This window comes from Leucoraja erinacea, chromosome 6, assembly GCF_028641065.1.
Source record: "Leucoraja erinacea ecotype New England chromosome 6, Leri_hhj_1, whole genome shotgun sequence".
Taxonomy (NCBI): Eukaryota; Metazoa; Chordata; class Chondrichthyes; order Rajiformes; family Rajidae; genus Leucoraja; species Leucoraja erinaceus.
Window position 1 is genome coordinate 68,222,987 of NC_073382.1, and position 12,099 is coordinate 68,235,085.

The 12,099-nt window shown below is 43.8% G+C and overlaps 1 protein-coding gene across 1 annotated transcript in view; it reads left to right on the forward strand.

Annotated features, from left to right (window-relative positions):
- The first annotated feature begins 3,502 nt into the window (after positions 1–3,502).
- LOC129698427 (ferroxidase HEPHL1-like) overlaps positions 3,503–12,099 on the forward strand; it is a 75,896-nt gene continuing 67,299 nt past the window's right edge. The window contains exon 1 of the mRNA XM_055637571.1: positions 3,503–3,764. Coding sequence (XP_055493546.1) covers positions 3,613–3,764 — 152 coding nt within the window. The 5' untranslated portion in view covers positions 3,503–3,612. The remainder of the gene's footprint in view (positions 3,765–12,099) is intronic.

The window sequence follows — 12,099 nt, forward strand, 5'->3', positions numbered from 1 at the left end:
CTGCTGCTACATCCCTCAGAGGGTCTTCAGAGCTTTGCAACTGTCTCAACACTGTGACCAGTCTTCTTTCAAAGGATCCATCTCAATATGCACCTATTTCAGGCCATTCAGCAAATTCTGTAAACATCACAAGACTTGCAGTTTACACCATAACTCACCCAAAGTCTTTGCTAAATTATTGTCTTTGCTAAACCATATCATCCATATAATCTCACTGCTGCGCCTGTTTCTTTTCAATCTGCCCATGGATTCTTGCAATAATACAGCTGTCCTGAAGGGCCTGTCCCACTGTACGAGGTAATTCAAGAGCTCTCCCGAGTTGAACAAAAAAAATCAAACTCGCGGTAAGCACGTATAATGTACGTTGCGGATACGTCGGAGCTCGGGACGTCTCTTAGTGAAAAACTTCTATAACAATCAAACAGGTTCGCTAGGTAAACAGACAACTCACAAACATTTGATAGACCAGTTCAAAACTTTACCTATTATTGGCTGATGGAAGTGGTAAGGAACTCCAGTCAAGTGAGCAATACAGACACTTCACTGTCATCATTTCACCTCCCCGAACAACAGAAGTACATTGTATTATATAGTGTTTTTTTGTCACCATAGCACATTCCACAAACATTAGTCATGGTCAGAGGTACAGGAAATAAAGGTTTCTACAGAATGTGTCACATCAAAGGCATCTTGTCATATGGTACAAGATATCTTACATATTAAAGACATCGGCCATTTGTCAATACCCCTTAGATCAATCTAGCTTCCTCTCTCGTTACTTCACCCCTCATAGGCATTGGACATTTGGTGCAAGGTATTTTACATATTAACAAGGCATTAGCCATTTGTCAAGGTACACAAAAATGCTGGAGAAACTCAACGGGTGCAGCCATTTGTCAATACCTCTTAGTGAGGTCAATCTAGCTTCCTCTCTGGTCAAATGGTAGATAAATGTTATAGTTATGCATTATCTCAATGCACAGCAACCTGAGGCAAGCCTAAACTTGCCTTTCTGTATTAATATACTGGAGAAAAGCCTAATTTAAGACTAAATATAAGCTGTAAGCTAGCCCAGGAACCAATTTAATATCTTCTTATATTTTTTAATTTAAGTCAGCCTTATCATTAGCGGCTCGTAACGCTAACCGCAGGTACTCGGGAAACGCGGTAATCTCATGAAGACTCGCGAAGATTTTTCAACATGTTGAAAAATGCCCACGAGAGCCCCGAGTACCTACGAGCAGTTATTACTGTAATTCTCCGAGTTCAAATCAGGGGAAACTCAGGAGAACTCTTGAATTGGCTCGTACACAGCCCCATAAGACTTGCATGGATTGACTTTCCTTGAAATGCCTGCTTTGATAGTTGGGGAATGGTTCATTTTGAAATTGCCATGTCGTGCTTCTGAAGTAATGCGTTTGATTTAGTGAATGGTCTTCCATTGACCAAGAACATGAAACACCCTTTCAACAATAATGTCCAACCTCGTCCAATCCTCTGACCAACTTAATACTTTGTTTACTGATCAGTTTCTTAGCTTTATCAGAATCAGAATCACACTTTATTCGCCAAGTATGTTTTGCAACATATAAGGAATTTCAATGGCCAGGTCAGTCATACAATTAAAAGTAACAGATCACTTCAAAAACACATTTTAACATGAACATCCTCCACAGTGACTCCTACAGATTCCTCACTGTGATGGAAGGCAAAATAAAGTTCAAGGCCTCGAGCCCCCATTGACGGGATGATCTTAACTCCCGTAGCCAGCAGCGTTCAGGCTCTCCGCATCAAGGCGATCAAGCTCCCGCATCGGGGGGATGGCAGCTCCCCCACGCTGGATGATCGAACCTCGCTTCGGGGCTGGTCGAACCTTCCGCGACGTTGGAGCTCCCAACCCGGCCTCACCCGAGCCTGCGAGCCTTGATGGTAAGTCCGCTGTGGGAGCGATCCCAGGCAAGAGATCAGCTCCGATGTTAAGTCCACACCCCGCGGTGGGGTTCACGATAGTCCGAGGAGGCTTCCAGCTCCATCGATGGTGGGCCGCGGAGCCCGGAGAATGTGATCTGAAAATTAATCACATCTCCGGGAAGGTAAGAACCTGAAGAAAAGTTTCCCCCACATAAAACAAACCGAAGAACATCAAAACAAAACTTTTAACAAACTAAAAAAATAAACAAAATAGTGAAAAGACGAACAGACTGCCGGCAGGGCAGCCATCGCCCCGGCGCACCTGGTGGTATGTTGTTACCCTTTTGGGGTAATCATTCCCTTTCAGACTAGTGCAAAAAATAAGCAGCTGAGGGGACTCAGTGGGTGAAGCAATAAAGATGGAGGGAAAAGGACAGGCAAAGTCAGGTCACCTGGACTCCATCATTTGTCCTTTTTCCTCGACCTTTTGCTACCAGACCTGCTGTTCCTCCAACTATTCGCTTTTAGTTTCAGATTCCAGCATTTGTAGACTCTTGTGCCTTCATGTTATTAGGCCACTACAAAACCTCTTCATGGTATGCACACTTTGAAGAAGCTATCCTTTGGTCCATATGAAGGATTCTGCCCCAAAAGACTACCTCACCACCATCCACAGATGTTTTCTGACTCCTAATAGTGAATACTCTAATCTCCTGGGAACATCCTGATAACCTCTTCCGTGCTCTCTGGAAAGCCTCCACATCCTTCCTGTAATGGGGTGCCCTTCCTGCTTTCTCCAGAGCTCTGTCTCTTTGCGAGCGGGTATATGCAGTGCAGTAGCCTTGGAGACAGTGCTGTGACAATGTAAAGAAATATTTACTGAACTTCCAAACTTCTGCTCAGTGTTGCATTTGAATTTTATACCAGTGTCATTAGTCTCAGGAACAACAGGTAAGAAGAAGGGTCCCTGGTCCTAGCCATTTATCCATGTTCTCCAGAGATGTTACCTGACCTGCTGAGTTATGCCCCTGTCCCACTTAGGAAACCTGAATTGAAACCTCTGGAGACTTTGCGCCTACCCAAGGTTTCCGTGCGATTCCCGGAGGTTGCCGGAGGTTGCAGGTAGTGGGAGCAGGTAGGGAGACTGACAAAAACCTCCTGGAATCTCCGGGAACCGCACGTAACCTTTGGTTAAATAAAGTGTCCTTTATTTAATATTAAACCAGCTCCTCATTTCTTCAAGGGGTATTAGGTGTCTGTTCCCCAGATTTGAATTCCTGCCCTTACATATTGGAATGATGGACATAACTATTTTATCGTTTGCATAATTTTTGAAGATTATACATTTTGAAAGGAAACACACTTGAAAATGTTTTTCATGAGATAATGACTAAAATCACATCCAATCCCACACGTGAACAACAAGCTTCAAGTCGTATCAAAAAATCACATCATCATTTTCAGTAAATTGAAGCTGTTCCAGAATTGTCACGCAGGAAGCTGCCACCACACAGTGGCAAGCCTGTAAACACAAGGATTGGCTGACCCGTCCAAGCGCCAGGGCAGGGGCTATCCGGGCGCCCACATGACTCGCTGACGCGGGGAGAGAGGAGGACACACGAACTATAGAGCTCCCAGACAGTTGTTTGCAAGTCGCCTCTGGCGTCAGACAAGCACAAAGTGTCTCTGGGGTGAAGTGCGATGGGTTCCGTCCGCATCCTTCTGTTCGTCAGCCTTTTCGAGCTGGCAAGTTCTCTCACCCGAACCTACTATCTCGCTGTCCAAGAAAAAGTTTGGGACTACGCGCCCGGCGGCACAAACGTGTTAACAGACCAGGACTTGGAACAGGATGAGTATGTAGAAGAGGGAATCTATGAAGACGCTGCTAAATGCCGCAGTTCACTTTTGTGTCTATCTTCGGTTTAAACCAGCATCCGCAGTTCCTTCCTGCACAGTTCACTTTTCTAAATCTTTTGCATTTTGTGTTATTAACGGGGGTATTCGAATTACGAAACTTGTTACGTTTTTACAGATGGCTGGTCGAGGGCAGGTAATCTGCCTGCTCCCCTCGCTGCTCCGGTCACTTTCCAGTTCCCAGTTTGTTTAAAATTTAGTTTTGTGACTTTCCTTTTTGGTTCAACGTAGCGCGTCTGATCTTTGGGAAGTTAAATCATCTGCTGTGTTTACTTAATGATGTTTACTTAATTACTTTACTTTGATAAGGAGCACTATTATAAATGTTGCAATGGGTGAACACATGCTTGACTATTGATTGTGACATCGTGGGCTTGCTCCGGTTTCCTCCCACATCCCAAAGACGTGTCAGTTTGTGGGTTAATTGGACTCTACAAATTGCCCCGTGAGTGCAGCGGCATGAGAAATCGGAATAACCCAGAACTAGTGCGAAGGAGATAGGCAACGTTTCGGGTCGAACCCCTTCTTCAGACTGATATCCTTCGCTCCATAGATGCTGCCTCACCCGCTGAGTCTCTCCAGCATTTTTGTCTACCTTTGATTTTTCAGCATCTGCAGTTCCTTCTTAAACACTAGTGCGAAGGAACTGTTTCCATGCTTTCCAATCAATAAATGACTGTCCGATGTATCCGAACGATTTATTGTGGGAACACCCCCCCCCCCCCCTCCCTCCCTTTAGAGAGTTAACATCTGTCCATTTCTCCCGGCCACATGCTTCGTATCTCAGCTGCTCTACATCAGTGAAACATAGCGTAGACTTAGCGATCGCTTCGATCAGTTCGCAATAACCAACCTAATCTCCCGGTGGCTCAGCACTTCAACTCCCCCTCCCATTCTGAATCAGACCTTTCTGTCCTGGGCCTCCTCCATGGCCAGAGTGAGTCCCACCGTAAATTGGAGGAGCAGCACCTCATTTTGTTTGGGTTGTTTACACCCCAGCGGTATGAACATTGACCTCTCCAATTTCAGGTAGTCCTTGCTTTCTCCCTCTTTCCCCTTCCCTTCCCAGCTCTCCCATAGCCCACTGTCTCCACCTCTTCCCGTCTTCTTCCCACCCCCACATCAGTCTGAAGAAGGGTCTCCACCCGAAACGTCACCTATTCCTTCGCTCCATAGGTGCTGCCTCACCTGCTGAGTTTCTACAGCATTTTTATCTACCTTCTGCTTCGTATCTCAGATGCCAATGTCGAGATGTCTGACAGGTCCCAACCTGAAACGCCGTCTGTCCGTTCCCTCCACAGATGCTGCTTGACCTGCTGAGTTCCTCCAACACTTCGTGTGTTACCACAATTTAGGAACTCTGTTTTGTTAATAATGGCATTGTTATTTTAAACGTTAATTAACACACAATTCCAAGACAATTGTATAATAACCCAGCATTTCATTGCCAGATATAGAGACATAGAGTTTATACCTTAATGAAAATGGACCTTTTGTGCAACTCACTGATGCTGATCCAGACGTATATCTCAGCTAGTTCCATTTGCCGGTGTTTGGCCCCAAAATCCCCGACTTTTCACATCCACGTATCTGTTCAAATCCCCTTTAAACATTGTAATCATGTCTGTCTCTACAGCTTCCTCTGGCAACTTGTTCTACATGTCCACCACCCTGTTTAAAAAAGTTGACCCTCTGTTCCCTTTTAAATATTTCCCCTTCACCTTAAATCTGTGTCCTCTAGTTTTAGACTCTCTTACCCTGGGGGAAAAAAGATTGCGAACATTCAACAGATCTGTGCCCCTTATAAATGTATGTACCTGTGCAAGTCCTGCTTTGAATTAAGTGTATTATTATCACGTTAACCGATGTACAGTGAAAAGTTTTGTTTTGCATGCTATCCAAATAGATCATGAATATAATCATTCAAATTCACGTACAATAGATAGAGCAAAGGCAAAGAAACAAAATGCAGAATCTAGTTCTCAGCACTGTAGTCCATCATTTTCATAGACAAAGTTCACTGCCCATAATCAGGTAGAGGTGAATTGGACAGGAGCCAAGCTTTTGGCAGGACTATTCAGAAGCCTGATAACAGAGGTGAAGAAGATGTTCCTCAGTTTAGTGGTGTGTGATCGCAAGTTTTTTTACCTTCTATCAGATGGGAGCAGATTGAAGAAGGAATGACTGGCTGAGGACGTCAATTATTATATTGGCTGCTTCTCCTAGGCAGCATGGTGTGGGTGGAGTCAATAGTGGGAGGTATGGTCTTTGTGATTGACAGGGGTACATCTACAACTCTGCAATCTCCAGCAATCTTGGGCCGAGCTGCTCCCAAACCAAGCCTCGATGCAACCCAACAGTATGCTTTAGATGGTGCATCTGGAGAAATTTGTCATAAAAATGCAACTCTTTGCATTATTCAAATTAATTTCCGTCTACTGCTCCTTGGTCCACTTCCCCAGTTCATCTAGATCCTAGATCCTGTTGTAATCTTAGATAACCTTCTTCATTCCTCACCACACTGGTGTCTCCCGCAAACTTACCCACCATGTTAATGACACTGACATCTAAATGATCTAAATAGATGACAAACAACAATGGACCCAGCACTTATCCCTGTACACAGCACGGATCACTGGCCTCCAATCTGAATAAGTCTCCCTCTACAACCACCCTCTCTCAGGTGTCAGGGGTTATGGGAAGACAGGAGAATGGGGCTAGGAGGGAGAGATAGATCAGCCATGATTGAATAGCAGAGTAGGCTTGATGGGCCGATTGGCCAAATTGTACTCCTTGGCCTTATGACTTACCACCAAGCCAATTGGACCAGTCTGAAGAAGGGTCTCGATTTGAAACGTCACCCATTCCTTCTCTCCAGAGATGCTGCCTGTCCCGCTGAGTTACTCCAACATTTTGTGTCTATGATTTAAACTAGCATCTGCAGTTTCTTCCTACTCAATTTCTCGGTGGTTATCTCATCCTGTATCACATACAATCTAACCCTCCTGACAGCCTACGTGCCGAATCTTATCAAAGGCCTTGCTAAAGTCCATGTGGACAATGTCCACTACCCTGCTCTCATCAATCGTCATTGTCATGTCTTCAAAAATACTCAAATCATATCAGTGAGGATGGATTTCCTCCAATCAAAGCTGTTAACTACCCCTAATCAGTCCTTGCCTTTTCAAATATTAGTTAATCCTGTCCCTCAGAATAGCTTTTCTTCCATTGATGTTGGACACACTGGCCTGTAGTTCCTTTACTTGTCTTTCAGCCCATCTTAAAAGCACATGAGACATCCTCCTGTTTTAGAGTCATAGAGAGTCATAGAGTGATACAGTGTGGAAACAGGCCCTTTGGCCCAACTTGCCCACACCTGCCAACATGTCCCAGCTACTCTAGTCCCACCTGCCAGGGTTTGGTCCATATCCCTCCAAACCTATCCTGTCCTATCCATGCACCTGTCTAACTGTTTCTTAAACATTGGGATAGGTCCAGCCTCAACTACCTCCTCTGGCAGCTTGTCCATACACCGACCACCCTTTGTGTGAAAAAGTTACCCCTCAGATTCCTATAAAAACATTCCCCTTCACATTGAACCAATGTTCTCTGGCCCTCGATTCCCCTACTATGAGCAAGAGATTCTGTGCATCTATCCGATCTATTCCTCTTATGGATTTTTTACACCTGTCTACCTCACCTGTGGCTAACAATGGTGCAAGTATCTCTACCAAGACCTCTTTATTTATTTATTTTCCTTAGCTTCCTGCAATTGCCAAGAGTGCACTTGATCAGGTCTCGGGGATTTATCCACCTGAATAAGTGTCAAGATTGACAGCTCTTCCTCTGTTGTAATGTCAATATGTTCCAATCTTCATTTCCCTTAATTCCTTACTTACAGTACCTTCTCCATAGTGGGCACATATGAGAAATATCCATTCAACATCATCACTCATCTTCTGTGACTTCGCACATAGAAGACAACATTGATCTTTAAGAGATTCTATTCTCTCTTTTGCTCTTAACATATATGTAGAATCATTTGAAGAATCTCCTCTACCTTCGCTACCTTTCCTCCTTGTCTTCCTATGTCTCTTATAGTGCTTGTGGAATTTGCTTGATCCCAGATGAATTCCTGGTGTTGTTAGGATTTGTATAAGGCTGTTGCTTTGAACATAATGATGTCTGGAATGCCCTAACAAAGGATAATGCTGATCAGAAATTCACAATTGTCACCATTGCACCATGGATCCTAATATGTACGCACTATCACAATACAGGCTCTCAGCACCAAACTGCATGCCCCTTGGTACCTGGATCTCACAGCTCAGGGGGTTCTGATTCCACCATTCCTTTCCTCTCCAAACCTTCATAGCACAGGGCTTCAATGTTACATCACTACTCTTTGGCTACATCACACCTCCACTGTCAGAGTGCGGCCCAACGCAAATTGGAAGAAACAGCACCTCATATTTCCCTTAGGCAGTTTACAACCCAGTGGCATGAATCTTGATTTCTCTAACTTCAAGTAACTTGCTTTCCCTCTCTCTCCATCCCCCCAGCATCACAGTTCACCAACTAGTGCTACTATCCAAAGATAGACACAAAATGTTGGAGTAACTCAGCGGGACAGGCAGCATCTCTGGAGAGAAGGAATGAGTGACCTTTCAGGCACGAGACCCTCCTTCAGACTAGTTAGGGATAAGGGAAACGAGAGATATAGACGGTGATGTGGAGAGATAAAAAACAATGAATGAAAGATATGCAAAAAATTATGGATGATAAAAGAAAAGGCCATTGTAAGCTGTTTGTAGAGTGAAAATGAGAAGCGTGTGACTTGGGTGGGGAAGGGATAGAGAGCGAGATGGAATGCTGGGCTACCTGAAGTGAGAGAAATCTATATATACATACAGTGTCTGTAAGCTGCCCAAGCGAAATATGAGATGCCGTTCCTTCAATTTGCATTTAGCTTCACTCTGACAATGGAGGAGACCGAGGACAGAAAGGTTTAGTTTAGTTTAGTTTAGTTTAGAGATACAGCACGGAACAAGGCACTTTGGCCCAAGGGGTCCACACCGACCTGCAATCCCCGCACATTAACACTATCCTACACCCACTAGAGACAATTTTTACATTTACCAAGCAATTAACCTACAAACCTATACGTCTTTGTAATGTGGGAGGAACCGAAGATCTCGGAGTAAACTCACGCAGGTCACGGGGAGAACGTACAAACTCTGTACAGACAACACCCATAATCGGGATCAAACTCAGGTCTCCGGCACAACATTCGCTGTAAGGCAGCAACTCTACCGCTGTGCCCCGGAATTGTGAGGAGAATTAAAATGTTCAACAACCGGGAGATCAGGTTGGTTCACGTGGGCTGAGCGAAAATGTTCTGCGAAACGATCGCTCAGTCTGCGTTTAGTCTTGTCGATGTATAAAAGTCCACATCTTGAACAACGGATGCAGTCGATGAGGTTGGAGGAGGTTCTACTGCCCTCCTGATTAAATATTACTCATTGTACGCCTCATTGTCAACTTCCCCTCAACTACAATGAACCATTCAACATTTTCTTACTGTCATCTTTTTCACACCTTACCCTTCCATATCTTTAAAATCCTCTCTCCCTGACTCTCAGTCTGAAGAAGGCTCTCGACCTGAAACGTTACCCATTCCTTCTCTCCAGAGATGTTGCCTGTCCTGCTAAATTATTCCAGCATTTTGTGTCAATCTTTGGTGTAAACCAGCATCTACAGTTCCTTCCTACACAGATCCCATTTGGAACTACATCAGTTAGTTACATGAGACTGGTTTGGAATGGGCTACTTTTCCATGCAGCATGTTTTCCAGTTGCAGATAATCTGAAGTCTGCAGCTGGAGCCAACAACAGAAACAGCATTGCTGTACTAACAATTCAACCCATTTTTAGGTGCACAACAGTTTCTAGGTCAGCCCACTTAATGTTTAATGGTTACATTTATATTTTTGAATAAAGTGCTTGTGTATGGAAACTATATCTCCCTTACCAAAAAAAAATTTTTTAGATTACTCAATAGCTAAATGCAATATGCAATAGGTTGTTCAAGTATTTCCTTGCACAATACTCTGCCATATTTGCACAGTCTGCTGAATCTCATTCATTTAAAAAATGGATAGCTTTGCTTGTGTGTGTATATATACTATTTTTAAAAAAATTCTAGTTATTTTTGTTGATAAATCACACTTTATTCAGTTCAATAATTAGATATGTAAGGACAAGGAAAACGTTATGAATTGGAGGCATATTGTTTTACAGCTGACAGAAAAGGTTGTGTAGGGGTTCAGTATTAATGTGGATAGAGAACTGGCTGGCAGACAGGAAGCAAAGAGTAGGAGTTAACGGGTCATTTTCAGAATGGCAGGCAGAGACTAGTGGGGTACCGCAAGGCTCAGTGCTTGGGATCCCAGCTATTTACAATATATATTAATGATTTGGATGAGGGAATTGAATGCAACATCTCCAAGTTTGCGGATGACATGAAGCTGGGGGACAGTGTTAGCTGTGAGGAGGATGCTAGGAGGCTGCAATAGGCTGGGTGAGTGGGCAAATGCATGGCAGATGCAGTATAATGTGGATAAATGTGAGGTTATCCACTTTGGTGGCAAAAACAGAAAAATAGACTATTACCTGAATGGTGGCCGATTAGGAAAAGGGGAGATGCAACGAGACCTGGGTGTCATGGTACACCAGTCATTGAAAGTCGGCATGCAGGTGCAGCAGGCAGTGAAGAAAGCGAATGGTATGTTAGAATTCATGGCAAAAGGATTTGAGTATAGGGGCAGGGAGGTTCGACTGCGGCTGTACAGGGTCTTGGTGAGACCACACCTGGAGTATTGCGTACAGTTTTGGTCTCCTAATCTGAGGAAGGACATTCTTGCCATAGAGGGAGTACAGAGAAGGTTCACCAGACTGATTCCTGGGATGTTAGGACTTTCATATGAAGAAAGACTGGATAGACTTGGCTTGTACTCGCTTGAATTTAGAAGATTGAGAGGGGATCTTATGGAAACTTATAAAATTCTTAAGGGGTTGGACAGGCTAGATGCAGGAAGATTGTTCCCGATGTTGGGGAAGTCCAGAACAAGGGGTCACAGTTTAAGGATAAAGGGGAAATCTTTTAGGACCGAGATGAGAAAAACATTTTTTACACAGAGTGGTGAATCTCTGGAATTCTCTTCCAAAGAATGTAATGAGGCCAGTTTATTGGCTATATGTAAGAGGGAGTTAGATGTGGCCCTTGTGGCTAAAGGGATCAGGGGGTATGGAGAGAAGGCAGGTACAGGATACTGAGTTGGATGATCAGCCATGATCATATTGAATGGTGGTGCAGGCTCGAAGGGCTGAATGGCCTACTCCTGCACCTATTTTCTTTGTTTCTATGAAGTTGTTCACTAGCCATCATATTGCTGAGTGGGTAAAAAGAAACTGCAGATGCTGATTTACACCGAATGTAGACACAGACTGCTGGAGTAACTCACTGGGTCAGGCAGCATCTCTGGAGAAATGAAATAGTTCGTGCTTCGGGATGAAATTTTTCTTCAGACGTCTGAAGAAAACTGAACTCCAGTATTCTGTGCCTACTATATTGCGGAGTGGAATGTTTTTTTGGCAATAGACAGATCCCTTAATTAAAATATGGCCGGTGTTAATATAATGTTAAAGTTGGCTGTGTTTTTTTTAGTTTTTTGTTTAGAGATACAGCGCAGAAACAGGCCCTTCAGCCTACTGGGTCCGCGCCGACCAGCGATTCCCTGCAAATTAACACTGTCCTACACACACTAAGGACAATGTTCACATTTACCAAGCCAATTTGTCTTCATACCGATACGTATTTGGATTGTGAGAGGAAACAGATGATCTCAGAGAAAACCCACGCGGTCTTAGGGAGAACATACAAACTCTGTACAGACAGTACCTGTAGTCGGGATCAAGCCCGGGTCTCCGGTGCTGCAAGCATTGTAAGGCAGCAATTCTACCGCTGCGCCACCATGCCGCACTTTAATTAACCTTTGATTCAGATTCAGATTCAGATTCAATTTTAATTGTCATTGTCAGTGTTCGGTACAGAGACAACGAAATGCATTTGGTTTCCTTCATCATAACTTTAGTGTGTGCCGGTCTAATCAACCCAATTTCTCCTCATACAACAATCTCTGTATGTTTTTGTTTTTAGTGTGAGTGATTGTTTTCTTCTTGCAAACGTTTGCACATCAATCATAAACTGGTTTGG